Source organism: Pipistrellus kuhlii, unplaced genomic scaffold (genome assembly GCF_014108245.1).
Source record: "Pipistrellus kuhlii isolate mPipKuh1 unplaced genomic scaffold, mPipKuh1.p scaffold_m20_p_22, whole genome shotgun sequence".
Classification (NCBI taxonomy): Eukaryota; Metazoa; Chordata; class Mammalia; order Chiroptera; family Vespertilionidae; genus Pipistrellus; species Pipistrellus kuhlii.
The window spans coordinates 7,028,670-7,055,666 of record NW_023425521.1 but is presented as its reverse complement, the minus strand read 5'-3'; the positions used below and the strand labels follow the sequence as shown (position 1 = coordinate 7,055,666).

The following is a 26,997-nucleotide window of genomic DNA, read 5'->3' as shown; positions in this document are numbered from 1 at the left end:
CAAGTTTGGTCGGTTTGACAATGTCAAACAACAGTGTTGAAAGAACAGTACAGTGAACGGCTGTATGTTAAATTCACTAATTATTACCATCTCGCCACGCATGCTTTCTGTGTGTGCGCATACATATCTATTTTCATCTTTCTTTTTTTTTTTTTTTCCTTTGCTAAGATTGAAGATCTGGGCCTTGGGGAGGTGGTTAGGTCATGAAGGTGTAGCCCTCACGATGGGATTAGTGACTTCATAAGAAACACCAGAGAGGTTGCTTCCACTCCCTCCCTCCACCCCTCTCTCCCTGCCAGATGAGAACAGAGCTAGAAGCCAGGAAGAGAGCTGTGGCCAGCCACCAAGTGGGCAGCACCGTGACCTTGAACTTCCCCGTCTCCAGCACCATGAGAGGGAAACGTTAGGTCACCCAGTCCAGCCTGTTTGTCACGGCAGCCTAGATGAAGACGCAGTGGCAGTGGTTGTTGAGACTTCCATTAAAATAGCTCTCCTTTTCTAAGTTAAACATCTAAGCATTATACTTACCATCCGTGTGATTTTGGACAAGTTACTTAATTTCTTTGTGCCTCGCTCTCCTCAGGTAGAAGGGAAGAAAAAGGAGGCAAATTTCTACCCACTGACGTTTGGATACACGCATGCACATGTATGTGAAGTGTCCCTTGTATGGGGAGGGCTCCGTTAGCATTGGCGGCCGCTGCTGTGACTGTTATTAAACGATCGCCGAGTTCCTAGTCCCAGAGCAGAGCTGTGTCTCTGCAAACATTTTTAGACCAATTCTCAAGAGACACGACCTAGATTGTGGTCGTGAGCCACACTGGCTGGCTTTCGTGAAAAGCCGGTGCCTGCCTCTGGGAAGGCCGGTGCCCTCAGATGACTCTGCAGCTGTGAACCGAGGGCAGCAGAGGGGCGGTCAGCAGGGAAGCCCGAGGAGGCCTCCAATGGCCATCCTTGCAGGACCCGACCCGACCTTTCCCTGCTACTTGCCTGCCATGTGCCCCCGGCCAGGGCCCGGGCGCCCTCGGTGGTGCAGTGTTACCGCGGCAGGCCTCCTGGGCCCACGGGAGAGACCGGGAACCTCGGCAGCCAGCTACGGCGGCTGCTTTTGCTACAGGGCAGCCCACGGCCGGGTCCAGCAGCGCGCCCAGGCTGCGTCTTGCTGTATTCAGAAGCACAATGCTTAAGAGCTGGACATTTAAAAACGTTGCCTTACGTTCTGGCCTCAGAGGAGCTGCGGACCTCACATGAAGCTCTGACAGTTTGCCTAGGAAGGCCATTGTAATGCCGAGGGCGGTGGCTTTAGGATATGAAGGATGGTCATTGAAGTGTTTTAGCCCATGGCTGGCGCGAGCCACATGTGGCTCTTTGGCCCCTTGAGTGTGGCTTTTCCACAAAATACCACGGCCTGGGTAAGTCTACTTTGAAGAAGTGGCATTAGAAGAAGTTTAAGTTTAAAAAATGTGGCTCTCAAAAGAAATTTCAGTCCTTGTACTGTTAATATTCGGCTCTGTGGACTAATGAGTTTGCCGACCACTGGGTTAGTCCATAGGCAATCACTTTCCTCGTCTCAATACCATACCTTCTGCTGAGATTAGTGCCTTCATAGGAAGAGCTGTTTTAGGGTAATTTTCTCCTAAATGGCATGCTCCGTGGCCTCATACATGACTCCCACAAGGTAGGAGCCTTAATCGCAAAGAGAGAGAACCAAGTGTGGGGCTGGGGGGGGGGGCAGGGGTGTGAGGGAGACACACCCGAGCCCCCTTGGTGCAAAAGAAGGGGAGGGTATTCACTGTGCAATCTGGACCGCTGGCTGTATCTGGTTTGTTTCCTAAGGTCACCCAGCGCCTATGAGCAATACCTCAACACCCTTTGTTTGTCCTTGAATTCTTATCTGAGAGGACAGCTTTGGGTAGAAAATTTGCTTATTTTTCCAATAAAAGAAATACGAGGATGTTTCTAAAAGTGAGCTTTTTCTGAAGCTCCCTCTCTCTCTTTCTTTAAATAGGCCCTTTTGGTCTTTTTCTCCCTCCCTGTAGTGTCTCCTGCTATTTGCAAATAAATAGCATTCAAGTTAGTCTTTCCATTTTTACCATTGCTTAGCATTCCTATGCAAATGGCCACGAGATCACATGATACCTTCGGCTACTCTCATGGAGACCAGTGCTCTTGTCCAAGGAAAGGAGGTACCTGAGGGAGCCCCTTGAGCAAGGCCAGGAGGGCGACACCCGAGAGCTGAACCCCAAGTCAACGTGAATGGCGTGTGACAGGTACAGCAGGTATCCGAGGACCAGTCCCGGGCCAGCAAGACACCGGGGTCACTCAATAGAGTGTGCGGATTTGCCCAAAGTGGACGAGGGGGACAGGGGGAGGGCAACCGGAGCCAAAGCCAGGCTGCTGGGGAGCTCCCCCCCCCCCCCCCCGTCCCAGCCCCAGGAGGGAGCGTCCTGGCCCGTGGACGGGACTGCAGCCCCAGGGCCGGGCTGTTTGTAGGAGGTGCACGTGACGGGACCCTTAGAAGCACAGGGCGTGGAGTCCAAAGGCCCTGGTTCCCAGCCTGGCTCCTTCCTTCTTCTGTGACATAGCACGTGACGGACCTCTGTTTATACCTCCGTTTCCCTTTCCGGGAAATGAGGCTCCTAACCAGGTGGTCATGGGGACTAAGTCCATTAATCCACACAGAGTCCTCAGCACGAGGCCGAACACAGGGGAAGCGTAACGCTCCGTGGCTGCCGTGGTTACTGTCACCAAGATGGACTTCCCGGGCCATCCCAGCCTGACGCCTCCCCCTGCCCTAGTTCTTCTCACTCACAGCGTTCTGCTGGATCGCCTTCCCCATCCCCCCGTCGCCAGGGGATACCACACTGGCCACGCCGTCAGAGTCCCCCATCCACACGCAGTTACCACTTTGAATGACATCGAGCATTTCGATTCCGCGGACAGAGCCGTCTCCTAGGAGACACGCGGATGGGGACCCGAGGCTCTGAGTGGGGCCCGGCCCTGCCTCGGTGTCTCCCCGGCCTGCGTCCGAACGCCTGCGTCCGGAAGTCACGCACCTGCCACTTCCAGGAGCAGGCCTTACCCGTGACGTGGAGCTTCTCGTCCGTGACCTCCGCCTTCAGGTAGATGCGGCCCCTCTTCTCCGTGTGGTCCATCCCGCAGAGGCTGGGCACGTTGATCACACACTGCTTGTGCACGTTCATGTCGCAGGCTGCGGATCGAGAAAGCGGAGGGTGAGTGAGGCTGGGCAGATGGACCCGGACCATCCCTCGCTCCGTGTTTTGGTTGGAGGAGCGCGAGTGAAAACGAGCCACCCTTTAACGCGATACTCTGTTACCCTGTTGTTGGTGACACGGATACTTTGTTGCAATGTTGTTGGTCACACGGAGAGCTGGGAGCAGATGTCCCTGGCGGCACAGGCTTCCTGCACGCCACAACATCCTCTAAATACCCACGCCCTGTTGGTTCAGTCGTAACTGAAGCAACCTCGCTGCCTGGTCTTCTGGGACCGCTTCACACACGTAACGGTGCACGCACAGGCCAATGCCTACGTTTGCAGACGGATCCACACGCGATGGACACAGAGGCAAAGAACACGCACATTTTAAGCTGAGGCCACTTTCTGCCAAGGAACTGCTACGCCTTCCTAGCTCGCCACTTAGAAAGCATGAGAACCTGTGGGTTGAATCGAGGACATTCATAACATTTTCCTTTCCCAAAGAAAACTATTTTTCAAGAAGGCTAACATACATTGCCTTTGGTTTAGTGTGTGTGTGTGTGTGTGTGTGTGTGTGTTTAAAGAACTTGTATTTGATATTTTAAACCCGACTTCAAATATTTAAATATTACTGCAAGTACAACAAATACACGCCTGGCATGATATGCCATTCCTTTCCGGCTGACATTACGTGGGCGAGACGGGGGAGGATGAAAAAAAGACTAGTCACTGCAGCGAACCAGAGACACCCTGCGAAGAACCCTGTGTGGAGCACACACACACACACACACACACACACACACACACACACACACGGCCCCGTGGGGGTGCTGTGGCTCCAGGGTCCCTGCACCCTCAGGCTCCGGTCCCCGAGGGTGCCACGAGGCTCCTCTGTGACCTGCAAGGCAGAGCCTTCATGCCATTTCGTTGTGAGAGTTGAATTTCAACCGGGGGAACTATACTGCAAAAAGCATGGCGGAGGATGTCTGTGTGCCGGGATGGAACCCGGAGGCAGGATGATGGGCGTGGGAATAAACAGCAGAGGGCTGATTCACGCACGTGGACTCTGCCTGGGCTTCCATTTCCAAAGTTAACAGCTCAGAGCCCTGTATTTTTGGTTAGGAAGGATACAGACTCTTGAAATTACCTTCAAGAGCCTGGGAAGCATTTGAAATGTAAAGGAATCAAAGGCCACAGCCTCGGTGAAGGATCCTACAACCGGGAGGGCGAGGGAGGTGAAGGCGCGCCGGGCTCTGCTCTGGTTTTGGCTGCTCCCATTAGTGCCTTTTATGTCTTGGGAAGCTTATCTGCTCTTTCCGATTCCATTTCTTACTCTGCAGACTAAGAGGCTGGCCCAGACAGGCAGGTGATAGGCTTCTTCCCACCACAGGATTATGACCTACAACGTGCAGGCAGGCAGAGGGTTCTCACTGCAGAAGGTGAGGGAGGGGGTTGGTCCTGGCACTGACTCCCTCCCCGAAGGAGCACAGGTGGCCACCCAGAGGCCTCAGGACTCCAAGGAAAGGGGTTTAACACAAAATAAAAAGCACTGGTTTTCAGCCCAGCCAGTGTGGCTCAGTGGTTAAGCACTGACCTATGAGGTCACAGTTCAATTCCTGGTCAGGGCACATACCGGGTTGTGGGCTTGGTCCCTGGTGTGGGACGTGCAGGAGACAGCTGTTCAATAATTCTCTCTCATCATTGATATTTTTATCTCTCTCTCCCTCTCCTTTTCTCTCTGAAATCAATAAAAATAAATACTTTTTAAAAAGCACTGGTTTTCAGATTAAAAAAAAAAATAACAGAACCCATTTTCCAATGAAGACTTAAGCAGAATCCTAATATGTAAACCAGATGAGTATTATCTTATTAGCATATAATAAATTCAAATTTATGCCATTTACTTATTACAAAGACATTCATGGACAACCAACAGAGTCCTCAGATCCAAACACATTTTAAAACCAGCTGTGAGGGGTGCTGGGTGAAGTCCCCGTTCAGCCTCAAGAACTTGTTTACTGATGCTTCTTCTTCTTTTTAAAATATATTTTATTGATTTTTTACAGAGAGAGAGAGGGATGGAGAGTTAGAAACATTGAGAGAGAATTATCGATCAGCTGCCTCTTGCACACCCCCTACTGGATGCCCGCAACCAAGGTACATGCCCTTGACCGGAATCAAACCCGGGACCCTTCAGTCCACAGGCCAACGCTCTATCCACTGAGCCAAACTGGTTTCGGCTACTGATGCTTCTTGTTACAGTGACGCAGGACCAGGACCCCAGCTCCCCGTCTCCCAGGCCTGGGGACTCTTCAGAGCAGCGGAGGCAGCAGGAGACACCTGGCTACTCGTTCTTCTTAGTGAGTGACGCTGGGCAACATCCGGGCTCCCACGCCAGCCTCAGCGTGCCAAGGTTGAGTGTGCCACACACTCAAGTGCTCCTTTTAGTCCCAAAGCAGCCACAAGTATCCTTACAAATGCACTTCCTAAGTACACCTGCTGAGCCCCTGAAAAACATGTCTTTGGCATCCCTGGGTTACGTGAGGCTGTTAAATTCCACAGCTTGGCCCAGATGTTGTGGCTCAGCAGTTGAGTGATGACCTATGAACCAAGAGGTCACAGTTTGATTCCTGGTCAGGGCACATACCCAGTAGGGGGTGTGTGCAGGAGGCAGCCAATCAGTGATTCTCTCTCATCATTGATGTTTCTATCTCTTTCTCTCCCTCCCTTCCTCTCTGAAATCAATCCTATATAATAAAAGGCTAATATGCTTAGTGTCTGGTTGTCGGTTCAACCAATCAAAGCATATTATGCTAATGATATGCTAAGGCTGCTCAACAGCTCACTGTGACATACATTGACCACCAGAGGGCAGACACTCAGACTGGTAGGTTAGCTTGCTGCTGGGGTCCAGCAGATGGGGACTGAGTGAGATGGTAGTACATACCCTGGAGCCCTCCTGTGGTCCCAACCCAAATGGCCAACTTTCTGCATCCCTCCCCTGCACCGACTGTGCACCGGTGGAGTACCTCAGCCTGGCCTGTACCCTCTCGCAATCTGGAACCCTTCAGGGGATGTCAGAGAGCAGGTTTCAGCCCAATCCCACAGGCCAGGCCCAACCCCACTGTGCCCGAATTCGTGGACTGAGCCTCTAGTAAAAATATATTTTTTTAAAAAAAGAAAAAAACAACACACTAATATGATTTTTAAAAATTTTCCACAGCTTGCTGAAGGGGATTACCCTGTGTTCTAAGAAACTACCCATCTACTCTGTGAAGTTCAAGTGTCTTCATTTTTATGTGCCATATTTGCCCTACTTAGGATACACATAGAGAGCTTCTGGCCGCAATCACGGTCATTAACGAATGGCCAGATGCTGCTATTCCCATGATGCTTTCTTGTCTACTAGAAAAACAGACTCAGTCATTACCTCCTGTGTCCTCAAAGTACACACTCTTATCGAAGTCAATAAATAGTCTGAGAAATGCATCTCAACACATAGGAATTGTCAAAGCCAAGAGTTCCCACAGTGGTTCCCCACCCCCACCCCCACCCCAGTAGTCGATGGAGATGCACACAGAACCGTCCAGGAGCACGGAGCTGGGTTGCTGTCCCCACCCGTGGTCTGGTGTGATTTCGTCCTAGTTAGACGGACAGGAATTTGAGCTGTGCAGGGACACGCAGAGCTAGTGAAGCTAAGTGAGCAGCCATCCTGCCTCTTATTTTCACGGTGGCTCCCGTGTAAGGAGAACCTACCGATTTTCCCACATCCGCCCGCTCATTAGAGACCCAAAAGGATAGTGACCGTGATTGCTCAGCTTATCCTGAAGCAGAACCAAACGTGAAGCATGGAGGTGCTGAGTCTTTTAAGAACACATGCATCTGCTCCGGGGTTTGATGGGCCTTTATTCCACTGGGACAGAAGAGTTCTACCCCCCAAAGCTGTGACATACCCCAATGTCACGGATAAACTGGGTGCTTTCTGGGGTCCATAATTAGGCAGTTATGTGGTTTAATAAACCGGAACGCTGGCTGGGGGGAAATCCTACGCTCCACTGGCCCGGTATATATCGGAATGAGGTCTCCTTCTCGATGAGCTGGAGCTGAAACGCTACTGCACCCGCCGCGCTCAGGGAGCCCTGGCACAGGCTCGGAGCCTGGCCGCGGGCTGGGAAGGGGACCGTACTTACTGTCGCATTTCATCCCCTGGTGGATGAGCCCGTACAGCAGCGACCCACAGTGGTCGCAGAAGGTGGGGCTCCCGTAGGTGTGGATTTTGAACTTGTGCTTGCTCCGGGGGTCCTGCGGGGAGAAGCAGCAAAGTTGCTCATTTCGGTCACAAAAAGGCACACTTGTGGGCTAAGAGCCAAGGTCACCACCCTTCCCCCCACTCCCCATTCCCTTGTCGAGGTTCCAAGTGGAACCAGACTGAGATGAGGCCAGAAGTCCATCTTAGTAAAGAGCTCAGATGGGCAAATCCATGAGGAGCAGAGCATCTATATATATAAAAACCTAAGTGACCATTATGACCGAACGACCAGAATGACCTGTTGAGCAGTTACTATGATGCGCACTGACCACAGTGGGCAGATGCTGAACGCAGGAGCTTCCCCCTGGTGGTCAGTGTGTCCCCACAGCCAACCACCTGCAGTCCCTCCCCCTGGCTGGTCAGTCCCCATAGGCCCCTGGTGCTAAACCATTCGTAGATGACCTGCTCCCTCTACCTGCTATAACCAACCTACACCATGACCCCACCTGCTGAAACATGTAGAAAGGCAACAGTGAAGGCTGCTTCTTCCTCTCAGGACGCCTCCCCAGAGGCCTGCACCAGAGCCAACGTTCCTCTTTCCTCTGACCTCGCAGAGCGCACACACATACACACACATGCACATATGCATGCACACGCGCGCACACACACACACACACACACACACACACACCTGGGGGACAGACACCGCTGTCTAAAAAGCATGTGGCTGAATGCACAACTGGACCAGAACCAAGGCCCAAGGCTGACAATGATGTTTTAAGTATTAAGTTGATCTCTACCCGAGCTTCCTGGAAACCAAAGCAAAAAGGGAAAAGAATCACAGCAAGTTCCTCTGGGACTGCAAAGCTCCAGGATGCAAAAATCTGTTTTAACCCCCTCCCCCCCCCCACCTGCCCCCATCATTGTCTCACACATGCCGGACCTTAAGTACATGCAAGGAACCACGACATCTTTAACAGAGCATCCTCCTGTCCCTGTTCACTAAAGGTTCTGGGGAAAGTTACCGCACATAGAAGCTACGTTCGGCTGCCCCCAAGGCCACACAGAAACGGCTGGCACACACGCCCAGCCTCAACTCTTGCCAAGTTAGCAACCTTTCCCCATTTAGCCCCATGCAGGCAAATCCTCCTCCTCCTTCCTTCTCGGGCCCTGGCAGCCCCTCATTAAGTGGAGCAGGAACCCTGCTGTCGCGGGTCACAAGCCTGCCATTACAGCGTCAGGAGAGGGAAAACTCTCGGCTCAGATGCTCTGGCACGCACACGGCCGGGGGAGAAAAAAGAGATTTTAGACTAAACCAATTCTCATAGGCGCAAAGGAAGGCTAACCCACAAACCCGAATCTAGACCTTTTAGGGGGGGAAATAACGGACATTTCAAGTTCGATGGCAAGCACCCGTGAGTCTGTTTCTAATGCAGAAGCTTCGCTAACCTGCTTCAGAAACGTTTCTATCCGGACTCTCTGGGTCTTTCCTCATCAGCACCATCATCATTGTTGTGTAGTGTGTTAAAAATAAGCCCACAGACCTACATCACACCAAATGCTGATGCTGTTTGGGTCTTACATTTCCTAGCCTTTTTTATTTATTTATTTATTTATTTTATCATACATCATATAGGTTTCAGGTATAGATTTCTATGATACAAGGTCTGTATGTTATGCCATGTGCCCTCCACTCAAAATCAAATCATCTTCCATCTTCATGTGTTAGGCCCCCTTCGCCCCCTCAGTCCCTTCCCCTCCACATGCTCCTCTTCAAGGACCAAACGGCTGCCATGGAGGGCTGGAGCTCAGGTTCTGAGTTTCCGGGCAAGACTGTTTTTAACGGGGTGACGCCCTGCGGTGGGACTTCCGCCCTCGCCCGGAGCTCTGCGGCTCCTTCAAGCTGCTCCGTCTGAACACCAAGGGAAGTTTCCCCCACGTTCGCCATCTGATGTGTGCTCGTGAATCATGCTTGTAAACCGAGCCTGGGTCTAAATGTCACCCACATGCTGACTACACAAGCGACACCAAAAAAACATTGCTCTCAGCGGAATCTGGCAGCATTTCTGTGATCTTCCATTTCGTGGGAAGCAGATTTGTATGTGTTTTGTGTTTTTTTTATTTTTTATTTTTTTAAATAACTCTATGCTTTTTTAAATTCCTACTTAAATTTTTTTGTTAATGTGAGACTATTTCCCAAACCAGATCATATGACCAGGGTGATTTTATGTGACCTGGGTGCCATTATAATTATTACATTGGATGGCATTATATATAATGGACACATTATAATTATTACATTGAGCCAGGTGCCCACAGCCCCCGTCAGGTTACAGAATCCGCCCGGCTGACCATTCGGGCTCGGGCAGGGCACTCTGACTTTGATTACACTGGTCTCATTGCAGGTGGCCTGATGTAAGAAAGAACTAAGGAACTTCCGTTGTCTGGTGACCACTAATTTTTGCTCTTCATGTAACCCTAGTTTATTCTCATGGTTTACATCCACCTTCACAGTTGGACTAACTTGTCTAATCAGACTTTGCTAGTAGAAGGATTCTTATAGGCCCTCTGCCAAGCTATGCAAGATGCACTAAGCCTTATGTCGACAAACGCTTGGAATAAAATTCTATATAAACCTCTCCCAGCAAGGCAAAGCTAAATAAACTGTAACATATTTATACTGAGCGATACTACGTCGCAGCTAAGTCTAATGAGCTCAACATGTTCCTGTAGCAACACGGACAGACCTCCAAGACAGAGTGTCTAATGAAAAGAGGAAGCCGGAGAATGGAACAGAAAATAGAATGTCTCTTATATAAAAACAGGATTAAATATAACCTCCAGATACAGAATGGTAACAGAGCAGGACAGATATAACCTGTTTCCCCGAAAATAAGACAGTGTCTTATATTAATTTTTTCTCCCAAAGTTGCGCTAGGTCTTATTTTCAGGGGATGTCTTATTTTCGGGGAAACACGGTATAAGTACAACATGCATGCCTCCAGGGAAATGTGGGGACAGACTGGCTGTGAAGATGGCAGAGAGGAGCCTTGAAATAGTACATGAAAAGGTTTAAGTTAAAAAAAATGAATTCATACACATCTATGTAATCTAAACTACACCATGACTCCCACCTGAACATATATGGTTATATTTTAACTGGTTCATGAGATGCCAACATACTGGGACACCCCAGTATGTTGGGGAAATTGGGGCACAACTGCTGTATATGGCGATACATGGCTTTGCCGCTAGCTTCTCTAGCAATCTGCTGAGATCACTGTGCAGATATGGGTACCACCAGCCATCCATAAAGCTGCAATCTTAATTAAAAGCTCCATCATACAAAAGCCACATCTCCCTACTTGTAAAAAAAATTTATGTTGTCGCCACTTTCAGACGAAAGCTTGACACATGTCACACTGTCTCATCATTACAAAAGAATCCTCAATGGTTTTGTCTGAAATGCTGATGTTAAAGTAAGAGGTTTAAAATGTGCAAATATTCAAACCACAAAGCCTACCATTTCTTAGTTAGCTAGCCAGTTTCTTCATTTCATCTTAAAAAAAAAAAAATGATTCATGCCTGTCCGGCATGGCTCCATGATTGAGCATCGACCTATGAACCAGGAGGTCACGGTTCGATTTCCAGTCAGGGCACATGCCCGGGGTTGTGGGCTTGATCTCCAGGGTGGGGTGTGCAGGAGGCAGCCAATCAATGATTCTCTCTCATCATTGATGTTTCTAGCTCTTGCTCCCTTCCTCTCTGAAATCAGTAAAAACATAAAAGTTGTACCCCTACGGTATTCCAGGTAGTATGTCCATTAGATAAAGTTTCATAGCAATTTATGATAGCACAAATCAGGTTTTTGCTCATTAAAGACCTAGTTAGTTCCAAGGCCACAGTTTGCAAGGAAAATGAAACAGGAATACAAGAAGCATCGTCCTTATGTAATCCCCTGCCAGTCCTGAACAAAGTTGTTTCCTGAAAAGAACAGCCAGGGCCAAGTTTATGTGACTACCTAAGAACACATCAGGGATAAATGGAGACATTTATTTGAGAGCATCCGAGATCCTATCAGCTTGGCTGGACTGAGTGAAGACGGACTCGGGCTGTTGTTCCCGTGAGGAGCCGGCCTAGCAGGAGGAGATGCTGTGGCACATGTCCAGCAGCCTCACATTTGCTGCAGGTGGATAACAGGCCCAAGATGCTGCCCTTGTTTTTGTCACGGATTGGAAATGTCTATCATTAGGCTGGAAGGCTGCCCAGCAGCTGGTATCTGTTCAACTGATTAGACCCAACAGAGGCGGCAGAAGGCGATCCCTATCTCTTTCTTGAATCGAAGTCCAAAGGGACCAGGTTCTTTCTCCAGATGCCTGATTCTTCCTGCAGGCCACTTGTCACTCCCAATCAATCCTTCTGGATCCCTCCCTCCCTGCCCTGTCCTTCCCCCTCCTCTGGGCGTGGCTATGTGAAGAGATATTTACTTCCTGACATCCAAGGATCTTTGCAACTATAACCTCATGCTTTATCTTTAAAAATGTGCAGCCTTGCCGAAACTGGTTTGGCTCAGTAGAGAGCATCGGCCTGCGGACTGAAAGGTCCCAGGTTTGATTCCGGTCAAGGGCATGTACCTTGGTTGCGGGCACATCCCCAGTAAAGGATGTGCAAGAGGCAGCTGAATGATGTTTCTCTCTCATCGATGTTTCTAACTCTCTATCCCTCTCTCTTTCTCTCTGTAAAAGAATCAATTAAAAATATATAAAATGTGCAGCCTATGGCAAAATATTAGTCACAAACTTGTTATTTTCAGTTGTTTATTCGAATGTTCTAGTATGCAGATATGATCATATTTATTGTAACAGGATACAGTGAAGTAGAAAGGAATATGACTATATATATATATATATTTATATATATACGTTTTGGTTATGTTTCATTCAAGAACGATATGAGCGTGTAGGTGCACGCGTGTGTTTTCTTAAGAATCATCCTAAATAAACTGGCTCTCTAGTTTTTTTCTTAAAAAAACAACCTAACAGCTCATCTTAAACATCTTTCCATGTTGTTAACTATAAAGCAGTGCCACATTTTACTGTGTGATATTTCATCAAAATGATGCACCTGTCCCCCTGTTCCTGAGCATCGAGGTGATTTCTAATCTCGCTAGTATGGGCAACACCACCCAATGTCTGTGAGCCCCCACGGCTCTCAGGATAAAGGCCACAAAGATACACAGAAAAGACAAACTTTCAAAGCTCCCTCCACGAGAAGCCGGGTCTGGTTTTGATCAAGGCCATCTGGTTGTTCTGGAGAAGCTAGAAGTAACCAGTTTTCCATCTCGGCTAAACGGTGCTTTTTAACTCTTGGTTTGGGCTCGGTGTTGGTCAGGTGTAGGCGTTTGCTTGGCGTTTGGCTGCTCCTGTGCGCTCTGCACCTGCCGAGAGTCTCCCCCAAATGAAGCCTGACACTGCCTCCCCGCCTCCGCCCTCAAGAACGGACAGTTCTTTCTCTTGATAGCTTTTCATTTCTTTTCGAAGATGGGGAGCTGAGAAGCAGCGAAGGCTCATTTGTCAGTGGAGGATGGTTGGGCTGAATCTGTAAGGCAGCAGAATGTCTCCCATGTTTTTTAAAACCCATTCTTTTCGCCCGCTATGCTCTCTGGTGTTTAGTCCCACACTGATGCCCTGGGCTCTATGGGACTGGGTGAGGCTTCCATTATGCAAAGCACGGCCTCAGGTGCAACTGAACCGTCCTCTCCCACTTGCCTGTTGTGCACACTCTGCATTTTGCTTCTGCAGTTTTCACCAAGCAGCTCTGCGCTGGGCTGCTGGGTGCTGGAGAGCCTAGAGCACCCACAGGTGCCGGGCGCACGCACACCTCTCCCTTCCTCTCTGCCTAAACAGGAGGAGGCAACGCTAATGCGCTTTCCTCCAACAGTGACTTTAAACGCATCCGCAGCAATGCCCCCCGGAGCTCAACCTAAAGGATGACAGAAACGGCACTTGTTCAGCTCTGTCCCTCCGAACCGCGCCCGACACCTGCAATCCTTCACCGCAGACCGCGGTTCTATTTGTGCACCTCTTATAAAACACGGAAGTTGGACCCTAGAGTGGCAGAAACATACGGTGCACATTTGAAATTTGTTTTAGTGTTTTATTTTTTCTAAATATATTTTATTGATTTCTTACAGAGAGGAAGGTAGAGGGAGAGTTAGAAATATTGAGGAGAAACATCGATAAGCTGCCTCCTGCACATCCCCTACTGGTGCCCACAACCAAGGTACATGCCATTCAGTCCACAGGCCGACGCTCTATCCAAACTGGTTAGGGCTGTTTTGTTTTGTTTTTAAAAGCAAAACAAATACCTAACAAAAATATCACTCAGGACATGCTCATGTTTCTACCTGAAGTAAACAGTTGTGTCACAATTAGGGCGGAAATTCAGAGCTGCCTGTCCCGCCCGAGGGTTTCATCCTCCGGGCTTATCTGTCCTCTCCGCGGAGGCGGTGCCATTACACTGCGTTTGTGCATTCCTCTAAGTGCTGTCCTTCATCTCTGAGGACACAGAAACAATGTGATGGCTGGTATTCTAGAAAACAACATTTCCACCCCCCTCTAGTAACTGGCTTAACCTTAGGAAAGTCAACATTTAAAAGAAAAATGGGCCCTAGCTGGTTTGGCTCAGTAGATGAGAGAGCCGGGCACTGAAGGGTCCCAGGCTTGATTCCTGATCAGGGCACATGCTGGGTTTTGCAGGCTCAGTCCCCAGTAGGGGGTGTGCAGGACGCAGCCAATGACTGACTCTCATCACTGATGTTTCTACAATATCTCTTTCCCTCTCCCTTTCTCTCTGAAATCAATAGTAAATGCATTTTAAAAAAGAAAAAGAAAAAAGAAAAAGAAGTGTAACAAAGCCAAAAGGCATCCTATGGGCCCCCGTCACGAGTTCAAAGGCCGCTCCACACTCTGGTGCTCCTCTGCCTGCATGCGCAGGGCTGGGAAACGCTTCCAGTTTACCTGCTCACCCGTCCTCCCCAAGAGGGTGCTCTGGTGCAGGCGAAGGGGTCAGAAACACAGCTTAGCTCTGGAAGGGCTCGCCTTGCTGGCTGGAGGGTTGAGGAGGACAGTCTGAGGTGAAACATGAAGACATGAGGCTCAGGAAAGGAAGTGATCTAAGCAGGACCCAAAGATGGTAAGTGGCAAAGCCAGGATTTCAACTCTCGCCTTTTAGCTCAACTGATGGATCCGACCCTTTTGTATATTTTATTGATTTTGTACAGAGAGGAAGGGAGAGAGATAGAGAGTCAGAAACATTGATGAGAGAGAATCATCAATCAGCTGCCTCTTGCACACCCCCTACTGGGAATATGCCTGCAACCAAGGTACATGCCCTTGACCGGAATCGAACCCGGGAACTTTCAGTCCCCAAGCCGACGCTCTATCCATTGAGCCAAACCGGTCTCGGCAGATCCGACCCTTTTGAACAAATGGCGGGCAGACTCAGAATGTGCAAACGGTAACATAGAAAGACGCAGCCTATCACGAGATGGAAGTGAATGGTAAGGGCAATTTCCGCCTTTACCATCTCTAAGTTTCCATTCCTACTACTGCCCACAGGTCCAAGCGGGAGCAGAAAAACAGATACCTCTGGGTTCCTACTGAGGAGAACGGATGAGGTCAAGGGCTGCAGGTCAAAGGACTTAGGAGGCTGTGACCACTGGGCAGGGAGGGCTCCTGCGGCCACTGGGTGCTGACGGATGTCGGTTTTGGAGCCTGCAGTCCTCTTCTGGACACAGCCTGTTCCCAAGAAGTTAAGTCAGGCCGGAATCTGACTCAGCCTCCAGGATGCGTGCAGCTCAAACAGTCTGTTCTTTCTGGAAGACCATTTTCTGTGATCTTTTATCAAGTCCACAGCTCCTGACAGCTAAACCGTCTAATTGGCCTCTGCTGTTCGGGATGCAGATGGAAACGGCAACAGGGAGGGTAGTGTGCGACAGAAACACCCTGTGAGGCTTTCTCATGGATTTTGAAAGATGAAAGGTTTGTTCATCAAGAGAAATTGACGAGGCAGCCCCCACCCCAACGGGACCAACGGGACCTCGGCAAAGGCAGGACTGCCTTTATCTACGTTGTCTTACAGAGGAACCACCAGCTACCTGCAGAGCACTGGAAATATAGCGACTTTTACTAAGGAGCTGAATCTTTCCTTTTAAAATGTATTTTTATTGATTTCAGAGAGGAAGGGGGAAAGAGAGGGAGAGGGAGAGAGGGAGAGAGGAAGAGAGAGGGAGAGACTAGTAAAACATCAATGATGAAAAGAATCACTGATCGGCTGCCTCCTGCACGCCTCCCATTGGGGATCGAGCCCACAACCCGGCCATATGCCCTGACTGGGATGGAACCCAGACCTCCTGGTTCATAGGTTGATGCTCAGCCTCCGAGTCACCCCGATGGGGCAGGAGCAGAATCTTTAAATTCTCACTTACTTTCACGTCCCTTAAGCGTAAGCAGCCACCGGTGGCTGGTGGCTGCTGTGTAGCACAATGTCTCTTCCCAGAGAGGCTGTGTTTGCTCTTCTCTCTCCTCCTCCCGAAAAGAGCCACGATGGCAGAGACAGGCAGGAGGGCTTGTGGGACTCTCTGCAGCCAGGGGGCAAGCTGGGCTGCTCGTCTGGATAAAAACTTCTAGCTAAGGTCAAGATTTAAGGATGGAACAATCAGGTGCTAGATACACTGTTACCTGCTCAGGAACATTTCAGAAGTTTTAACTGACTCCAGTTGTGAACTTACACGGCTAAGAGGGATGACACAGGTTTTCTGGTGAGAAGGGGGAGTGTTAGGTGAACAGACGGCAATGCTCTCCCCGCACGGCAAGAGAGGAGAGAAAACCCTTCCCTGTGTGTCCTTCGGGAAGCGGGAGGGAAGGGCGACAGGCGACACAGCCCGTAGTTCTTGTCGTGACGTTCAACTTTCTCACCAACAAAGTTTCCCGGGAAAGGTCAGTCCTCTCCGGTTTATGGAGCTAATCTCCAGACACGCGTCCCTCTGACATGTCATCTCCCGGGGACGTCAGTTTCCCACATCAATGTGAAAACCAGGGTCCTACCGGAAGACAACCACTGGGAGTCAAGTCCAACTACAACTCACATTAAAACTAGTTGGTTACATGGCTGTTCTGTCCTTGGGCTCCACTGAAAAGACGAGAGCCGTCCTCGGGGGAAGGGATCTGTTCTGCTGGGCTAACAGTTTGGTGGTAAACACATCTGTTTGTAATCCGCTTTCCTCTGTTATTGTTAATTTCATTTCTTAGATTACAGATGGAGATGGCCACGTGTGCATGCAATTAACTATGAGCAGCTCCCTATTCCCGAGAATAACCATAGTTAATAACCATCGTCACAATCGTGGACAGACGATTGTGACAATGGTTATTAAAACTCTGTGTGAGTTTTTTTTATTAAGACCCCTCCCTCCCTCCCTTCCCTCCTCCCTCCCTCCCTCCCTCCTCCCTTCCCTCCTTCCCTCTTTACCTCTCTCCCTCCCTCCCTCCCTTCCCTCCTTCCCTCTTTACCTCTCTCCCTCCCTTTCTCCCTCCCTCCCTCCCTCCCTTCCCTCCTTCCCTCTTTACCTCTCTCCCTCCCTTTCTCCCTCCCTCCCTCCCTCCCTTCCCTCCTTCCCTCTTTACCTCTCTCCCTCCCTCCCTCCTTTCCTTCCTCCCTCCCTTCCTTCCCTCCTTCCCTCTTTACCTCTCTCCCTCCCTTTCTCCCTCCTTCTCTTCCTTCCCTCCCTCCCTCCCTCCCTCCCTTTCTTCCTTCTTTTTCTTTAAAGACCCTCTTATGAATGTAGACTCTTTGCATTTAGTTGCAAAACCCTGCTAAGGTTTACCACTACACACACATCTGAGGATCAGAAGTCACTTTGACACAACCAGGCACCCTGCTTCGGATGTAATGTTCCTGGTCACATCTGGAAGCTGTATGCGGCTCGAGCGGGTATCCGCTCTTATTCTTGCTGCTCCCTGAGGTTTCCATGACATTTTCTAAGAAAACATGTCAACACAAACAACCAGATCAGTGACGGGTATTTGTCCTGCAAAGTGCATCCTGCTCCTTCCACGAGGCATCTATTTTTAATGTTTCCACTTAACCCTTGCCCCACGGATCAAAGGCTCTGTGTTAAGAAATCTGGTTCTGATGAAGATGGTTCTACCCATTTCCTACGTGGAGCCTGTGATCCTCCAGTATGAATGCTAAGCGACCACAACCAGTGGTGTCACCGAATTGATTACACCCGGCTTAGCAGTGGCAAATGTGGAGCCCAGTCTGTCGGTAAACGTAACGGAAGGGAGGGGATTGGGGTCAGTGGGTCCTTGCTGGAGAAATAAGGTTTCGGTAAATGCCTCAATGGATAAAATCATGATTTCGATGCGTTTCAGAGAGAAATATTTGTAGACATAACCGGAATCGCAAAATTCCATGAAAATGCCCTCAAGAAAATGCCATGTCGTGCAATGCCAATACGCGACCATTCCTCTGGGTCGACCCTGTTGGGTCTCTGAAGCCCAAGGCCCTGAGATGTCCCGGATTGGGACAAACCCATTCACCCAGCACGCCAGGCACAGAGGAAGCCTTCTTTCTTGGTGAACTCGGGCTAGGAGGAGTCCGTACGCCCGGGTAGAAGATGCAGAGGCAGCACTGAGCCACTGGAAGCGCCCAGTGCCAAGCGGGCCGATGAACAGATAACGACTTATTTCTACTCAATCGCCAGAGGACAACTTCATCCCGGAACTTCAGAGCGAAGCTATTTTTGGACGCTCCATGCTAAAATGCACTCCAGACCTCAAGGCTATTTTGTTAGCTGAGGGATGGAGCTATTTCCTCTCACAAAACACACAGGGAATAATTAGGAGAGGGGTTCGGCGGAAATTGTGCCTCTCCAGGTACACAACTGTCCGCTTCCCGTGGTCAGCTGGCAGCGAGACGGCGGCCCAGGGCACAAACCATCCGCAGGGCCAACGGGCTGTGGGAAACGTGCTCACTCTGACTTCTTAGAATCACTCCGTTGTCAGTGATTGGGGTCTGAGTGTCCTCCTCCCTCCCCATAGCAGACATTGTTAGATACCTAACACCGATCTATTCCTTTGTTTCCCTCTCAAGAAGAGATCTTTGGTGTCTGTTGGACTAGCAGCATGTCTAGTTAACAGAACATGTAAGTAACCACAGCTCTGGCCAGTCAGATGTCAACATAGTCTGGCTCACGTCTAAAAAAGTCCTAATGTCCTGTTACAGGTGTTCCATCTTCCCACCTGGAGGCGGAACAGCCATTTGATGATCAGAGGCAAATTCTCTTCCCTCTTTGGACATGGAGCCTTTTGGCAACTCTCTTAAAAAGGGAGTTGGGTCCTATCCAGTTTGGCTCAGTGGCTAGAGCGTCAGCCTGCGGACTTAAGGGTCCCAGGGTTCGATTCCGGTCAAGGGCATGTATCTTGGTTGCAGGCACATCCCCGGTGAGGGGTGTGTAGGAGGCAGCTGATCGATGTTTCTCTCTCATCGATGTTTCTAACTCTCTCTCCCTCTCCCTTTCCCTTTGTAAAAAAATCAATAAAATATATATATTTTTAAAAGGGAGTTGGGTGTTGTTGTTTATTTTTGTTTGTTTGTTTTTCAGCGTGACAGGAAAACAGCCACAGAGGCTGTCCAATGAGTCACGGAGCAGTTTTGTGGCTTTTATCCATTTCTTCATGTTCCCATCGAATCACTGCTTCTTTCTCATGTTTGCTGTTGACGTGACAGCGTGACAAAGCTCATTAAGGGAACCTGCTCTTTGAAAGCTGGGTGACCCTTCTGCATTGGCCAGGCTTATGGGCCTGTGCTCTCAATGACTCCATTGCGGCCACTGAAGGGAACATGTAACAGTGTGGCTTACTGGGAAGAAATATTTCATTCCTTCCAAAAGCCTGTTTTCTTCAATGTTTTGGGCTGTTCCTAAGTAACAACTACCCACATCTCAGTCTAACCCCCTCCATTCCTGCATAGCTTCATAAAGCAAAGCCAAGGTAAAAACAACAACAACAACACAGTTTTCTGGGCATTATACGGGTAGCTTCACTCCATTTCCTTCTTTCCCTCCCTCCCTTTGGAGGGTGAAAAGGCGCTATAACAGACTCCTGAAAACATCTGCTCCATGAGGTTTTGCCTTGAGATGGAGTGGGGGGGAAGAGAAGGAACAGATACAACACAGTTGAGCTTTGCCAGACCCTGTGGCCTCAAGAAGTCCGCCCAGCCTCCGATCCCTCGGAGGCCCTCGCTCCGCAGATGAAGTTAATGACAGGCACCGGAGGGGCATGGCATGCCCTTCTGTTGCATAGACAAAGCAGCCTTAATGGATATTTTAAAACATTTCCCACGGGGAAAATAGGCCATGTGAAAATGCCAGGCATCAGCTGTCACTTCCTCCCAGGGAAGAAAGGAAAAAGAAAAAAGCCAACAGGCCTCCCTCCTTAGGTGGAGACGGCGATTGCTCTCGCTCTGAAAAGCCAAGTGTTTCTGCCTCCACGCTGGGCTTCAGGGTTTCCTCAAATCCACGGCCACGCGGAGGGTTAACCTCGGCCAGTGTCACACCCCAATTTAGACTGGTTCACCCAGGGGACCAGAAAGAGGGTCACTGAGGAGAGATTCCAGTTTGTTTCCCTTGGCAACCGGCTCTCGCTTCCATGATGCCACGGTTCAGGACGCAGACTCAGGGGACAGCTGTTTCCGGGAAGAACCCATCCTTTTGCCATTTTGCCAAGTTGTTTTCCTGACCCTTGCTCCTTCAACTGACTTAGAATACAAGAGGAAACGGTCATGATTTTTCTTCAAATCATAATAGGTCCAAAAAATAACCTATTTGTTTTACAAATAAAATACTTGTAACATGTATATAGAGAGTCTAGGTCAAGCCTGTCAAACTCAAAGGCTAAAATGGGCCAAATAAATGAGGCATGTGGCCCGTGGGCCCCGAGTTTGACATGCTTGGTCTAGGTAGAGAGCAAAGATTATAAACATAAACATTTAGGGAGGAAAAATACATGAGAATGCATGAATGAGCAGCTACATGATGATGTTTAAAATATATATATATTTTTTATTGATTTTAGGGAGGAAGGAAGAGGGAGAGATAGAAACATCAATGATGAGAGAAAATCATTGATCAGCTGCATTCCGCAACGAGGATGGAGCCTGTAACTTGGGCATGTGCCCTGACTGGGAATTGTATCATGAGCTCCTGGTTCATAGATCAATGCTCAACCATGGAGCCATGCCTGCCAGCTTGAATGATTATGTTTAACATGTGCACCAAGGTCAGGACTCATTCAGCAGTGTACTGAAAGAATAAAGTTACCCTTGACTTAAAAATGAATGCAGCACTTCTGAGCCCACATGAACATGTGACCACATTGGCCAACGGAACTCTCGTGACACGCTATGCTTCTGCCACCAAGAGGGCCTTGAACAATCAGCCCGCTGCCTCTTAGTCTGATGAAATCTTCATGTCGGTTCAAACCAATGCCAGTTTCTCTCCCACGGTAACACAGAAGCTCCTACCATATCCATCAAAGCACTTTATTTCCAAACGTCCTCCATGCTCTTTACAAGAACTCGACAAAGGAAGGGCTGTTGGTCATCAGGCGGTTCTATGGAATTCTGACCCGATTTCAATATGGATTTTAAGAGATGTGGGTGAGCGGTGTGCCCGTCTGTGACCACAGTCCGGAAGTTGCCCACCGGTTTCTTCCATCTCTGGATCCCCCGGTTTTGGGAGCTGGAGGCAGAGCTGCCTGAGACGATGGGGTTCCCAGCTAGCTCACCCACATGGATGGAACAGGCCGATTAGGGATACACGTCGGCCCGTTTCTCCTGGCTCATCATCAGATTTGCTCTCTGTTTGATCTCGGTGGCTCTGGGATGCTCCCTCTTTGAGACCCAGGGAGCTGAAGTAAGTCAGATAACGACAGGAGACATCTGCGGGCAGATGGAGCGGGGCCCTTCTGAAGAACAAAGCGGGGCTTTAAACCCCGCCTATGGGCCAGGAGAGGGAAAAAAAATCCCAAACTAGATTACAGAGATGAAGAAAAACAGCCCACACCTGGTAGGTCGGAAGCCATGAAACGGCCCAGATATTCCACATTTAAAACCCACCCATCACCCTGTCCCTGTCGGGCCCTGAGCTGACACAGCGCCTGAGCACCTGCCCCCTCTCATCTGGGGCTCCTCACAGGTGTCACTCGGAAGAGACTAAGAACAGACAGGCTGCACTACCTTCGGTCTCGCCTTTCCAGAGCCTGTTGTTTATAAATGTTCTGTGTTGGTCAGGATTATAAATGAGGAACTTAATTTTGTTCCTTTTTTTTTTTTTTTTTTTTTAATATTGTCTGCTATTCAGGCGCCTGTGTCCTGAACCTCAACCACCCCTGCAGCCCTGGTAAAGCTAGAGCTTCTGCTCCTGTCAGGAAGCGGACCAGCCCCACAGTTGGGCTCCTCCTGGCCCCAGGCCCATCCCACCTCCTCACTGCCTAACCTTCCAGCCACACTCTCTTCTTCTCCCCGTTGGATTCCTCTGGAATAGAAACTTACCACATCTACCACAAGTGTTCATTAATTAATTAATGGTGTGATCAAGGCTCAGAGCTAATCTGTCTCATTAAAGCGTAGGCTCCACCCAGTGGTTGTTACCGTCTTCAGTAGCCTGGGACAGTTGTGTCTTCGCATGTAACAACAGCTCCAAGCTTGGCCTTCTCGTAAGTCACCACGGTGGATGGAACCAGCCGTCAGGCCTTATTCCCCTGAGTCCCCCAGTGCCTAGGGCAGTGACTGCCCAAAATCATCTGAAAAATGAACTGAAGCAATAAACAAGAAAATTGATCTCCGCGCTATAAGGGCTCCTCATGACTGTACCTCGTGTTACGTTTATTTATTTTTAAAATATATTTTATTGATTTTTTTTTTTTACAGAGAGGAAGGGAGGGGAACAGAGAGTCAGAAACATCCATGAGAGAGAAACATGGATCAGCTGCTTCCTGCACACCCCCTAGTGGGGATGTGCCCCAATCAAGATACATGCCCTTGACCAGAATCGAACCTGAGACCTTTCAGTCCGCAGGTCGACGCTCTATCCACTGAGCCAAAGCGTTTTCAGCTTGTGTTACATTTAAAGGATTTGCTGAAAGATCCTCCGCTACCTGGTGCTGAGGCAGAATTAGAATCCAAGTCTGACAGTTGAATGTACAATTTTTTTTTTCCGTCATCATGACTAGGATGGAGGTGACAGGGGCAAAGACTCCCACAGAGACTTACATGTGCTAAATGAATCCCACATACTATGGTCTGTCTGCATTCCACAGAACTAAATTCCCAGTCAGTTAGCAAGTAGTGATTTGCTAGGGGCCAGCCAGGCTTTCTGAATGGGCCCCGGGAAAGGCTGGGAATTACAGAAAGGTATGTCTATTTTTCTTGCCATCTGAAACCAGGATCCAGAGCAGTGACAGGTGTCCCATTGCCTAAAAGCTCGCTCAGCAGAATGGCTAGGCAAAGCACTGAGTACTTTTCTTAGTTCTGGGTCTATACGTAAAACACTCAAGATTCAAACCCAAGCAGCTTACAGGGACCCTGGAGCTCCAGGCCCTGCCCCGATGTGCAGGCAGAAAAGGGGTGTCACGTAAACCTCAGATGGGCACAGGTCATGAACCCTGGCAGGGGGGCTTTTCTTCTCACTGCTCTGTGATGCTGGTTTTGGTAATTACAGTTTGTGGGTTTGCTTTAAACTGGAGGCAGTCCTACCAAAGCTGTGCTTCATCTCCTAGAGCAGGGGTGGGGAATGTCGGGCGGTATAAAGCCAGAGAAATCATTTGGTCTGGCCAAGGCATTAGGGGTGAGTTAATTAAACGTCTGATCAAATATAGCACAGCTAGTTTTTAAGTTGATAATTTTCTATGGTCCACAAATGATGTTATCAATATCCAAATGGCCTTTGAGGTTCCCCACCCGTGTTAGAGCATACACAGGTCTGAAAGGACCAATGGCTACTCAGGAAATGATCAAAATGGAGATACTAATCAAGTATTTCCTCGCAAGTGGGGAGCACAGACAGTTCTCTAGCTTCTCAAAGAGTGTCCTAAGAATCACTTGCAAGGCTGTTGTTCTAGAGCAGTGTTTCCCAAAGTGTGGTACGCGCACCCCCAGGGGTACGGGAAGAGTTTGGTGGGGGTACTCGTTGCACTGGATTTTGGTGGGGATATGCACTGCACCGTGCTTAGCTGCGCCTAATTCTACGTTCTCATGAGTACGAGGGGTACTCAGCGTTACGAAAATTATAGAAGGGGTACACATATGTCAAAAGTTTGGGAAACAATAGAGCAATGATCGGCAAACTCATTAGCCAACAGAGCCAAATATCAACAGTACAAAGACTGAAATTTCTTTTGAGAGCCAAATTTTTTAAACTTAAACTTCTTCTCAGGCCTCTTCTTCAAAATAGACTCACCCACGCCATGGTATTTTGTGGAAGAGCCACACTCAAGGGGCCAAAGAGCCGAATGTGGCTTTCGAGCCGCAGTTTGCCGACCGTGGTTCTAGAGCAGGATATTTTTGCCCCAGGGCTACAAATGTAGGTTACTTCCCAGATCAGACCCTCAATCCCAAAGTGCTGTCTTCAGAGCCCTGAGAATACAACCCCATCACAGCAGAGAATGCTGGCTACCCATCCCAACATCTATCCCCTCGCTCCTGCCTGGCAGAGTCCCCGTCTTCACCTGGCATGCTGAAATGGGCAGCGAAAACGTTTCCCTGGCAGCTAAGCATGGCCTTGTGACACATGAGATAAAGCGGAAGTGTTCTGTGGAGTTCCGGAAAGGCTGCCTGAGGCAGGTCCCTCCGCTGGGAGACGTGGCCTTCAGCTCACCTGTGGCAGGCGACATGACCACAAGGGCTGGGGCTTCCGCAGCCACTTTGGAGCCAAGGGGACTTGTGCATGGCAGCCAGGGGCTCGGAAGATGCAGCAGAGACAGAGCTCGGTTCCTGACGACGTGGCGCTGCTTTGTAAGCCCTGGCATACTTCTCTCCGTGCGCTCTTCCCACGAGAGAGAAACAAAGGCTCCTATTTTATCTGCTGTTGTTTGGGGCTTCTCTATTGCGTACAGCTGCATGCAATTCTTAACAGATATGCCCGTGAATAACAATGTTTTCGTGGAAAATGGGGATGTCTGCTACAGCTCTACCCCCAAACCCTTCCTGGCAGGATGACAAAACAGAGCATGCACCCCCCTCCAAAACAGCCAGAAAAAACCCCACAATAGTGGGAATGGACATGCGTGGACTGCAAGAGCAGACATTTCGGTCGCCTTAAGCCTACCAGTTTGTGGTGTTTGCCTGCAGCATCCCTAGGAAACTAACAGCCTGGGAACAGATTTAGAAGCATCAAAGAGCATGGATGATTGAAAGTGTTTATAATCTTGAGATTCAGTTCTGTGTATCTGTAAACTCTCTCTTCGGCAGACTGCTATGCCTCTGACCTCTGGTGTCTGCTCCTTCCAACCCCTGCTGTGCTGGCCTGGACACCACCCTCAGGAGCCCACACCAGGCAGAGGGCTCCAGTTAACAGTCACTGCTCTCCTCACCTGGTGATGGTGTGCTGGCTATGGAGGTGAGAAATGTCAGACACATCAATAAGCCGCTGCTAATTAGATTTTGGGATAAGATTGGATCTTATCGGAAAGACAAGCAGTCCTCGTACACAGTGACAACATGCGTAGAAGTGCCTAATTTTGAATGCACTGCCCTATTCTTCTGAAATTAACACAATTCAGTTTAGCATACTTGCGTTCAGAATAGTAAATGAACGAGCATGGCTTTATACATACCCCATAGTTTTACAAGCTTGTGGTGTAGAAAGTCAATTAGGATCATTTAAAGACAGAAATGACAATTTCCTTCAACTGCCTGCAAGAAAAAGAGGTTTTTCTTCTCCTGGAAAAATTTCACAATGCCACAAATGAGATACTTATCTCTTCGGGTTCCATACAACTTAGCTAAAGAAAGAAAGAAAGAAAAAAACTCCAAAAAACAAACTCCAACAGAATCTGTCAACTATTCTCCACTGCACATATGATTTTCAAATTTATTATGTGTGAGAACTTCATAGATACCAAAGAGTTCTCACTGTAATGCAGTTTCTCTCCACTTGCTCAGTATTCCCCTGAGGACTGAAGATTCTATGTGTGTGCTATATTTAACACATTTATGTTATCAATGTCAGATTTCCCCAACCACCAGAATGATCCCTGAAAGTAAGTTACACGGACTTATGCAACCATCAAAGCGTTCTAATGTCTGTGGCGTGTAAAATACTTGCTATTCTTCCTTTCATTTTCCTACTCACATGGTGAGACATGCATAATGCAGAATAAGTACTCTTACGACTCCACAATGAAAAGATAAATAGCCCAATTACAAAATAGGTCAAGGATTCGAACAGACATCTTTCCAAAAGAGACAAATAATGGCCAATGAACGCATGAAGAGAGGCTCAATTCAACATCACTAGCCATTAGGGACATAGAAACCGAAGAAACCACGGTGAGGTACCACTTCACACCCATCAGGATGACAAGAATCAACAAGATCTCCTATTCTAAGCATCGGCAAGGCAGTGGAGAATCAAGAACCCTTACCCATTGCTGATGGGACTATAAAACGGTGCAGCCACTTCGGAAAACTGCTTGGCACTGCCTCAAAGTGCTGAACATAAAGTTACCATGTGACCCAGCCACGTACAGAACCAGGAAAGCTGGAAACATGTGTCCCCACCAAACCGGTACAGTCAAGTTCACAGCAGCAGTATTCACAGAGAGTGGCCACAGCCCAATAGCCATCAACTGATGGATAGATTTTTGAAACGTGATGCACCATACAACAGAATATTATGTGGCCATAAAATAGGAATGAAGTAAATTCATGCTACAACATAGATGAATCTTGAGAGCATTACACTAAGTGAAAGAAGCCAGTTACAAAAGACCACTTACTCTATTACTCCAGGTATATGACTTGGCCAGAACAGACAAGTCCATAGAGACAGGAAGTAGATTCGTTGATGCCAGGGATTGGAAGAACAGAGAAATAGGGAGTGACTGCTAATGAGTACGGGATTTCTTTTAGGGGTGATAAAATATTCTGGAATTAAATTATAGTTTTATTTGCACAAATTTATGAATATACTACCAAATATCACTGAGCTATAACTTTGAGTGGCTGAAATTTATATTACATTTATTGCATGTTAATGAAACCACAAAAACAATAAATATGGAAAACTGTATTTTTAAAAAATAAATATTTACAACAACAACCAAAAAATAAAGCTATTTCCACAGTTAAAAGTCTCTCCCATTTCTGCTTTGGATTTGGCTGTTTGGTTCACCAGATACTGCTTAAATATATCTATATCTCTATCTCTATCTCTATCTATATTTATTAATATATCTATATCATCTATAAA

At 48.5% G+C, this 26,997-nt stretch overlaps 1 protein-coding gene across 3 annotated transcripts in view; it reads right to left on the bottom strand.

The window, feature by feature from the left end:
- The window catches only part of PRKCA (protein kinase C alpha), a 249,063-nt gene that overhangs the window by 53,979 nt on the left and 168,087 nt on the right, over window positions 1-26,997 (bottom strand). For all 3 annotated transcript variants that reach the window (XM_036451538.2, XM_036451541.2, XM_036451543.2), the window contains 2 exons: window positions 7,405-7,516; window positions 3,080-3,208 (listed from right to left, as the gene is read on the bottom strand). In XM_036451538.2, coding sequence (XP_036307431.1) covers window positions 3,080-3,208; window positions 7,405-7,516 — 241 coding nt within the window. The remainder of the gene's footprint in view (window positions 1-3,079; window positions 3,209-7,404; window positions 7,517-26,997) is intronic.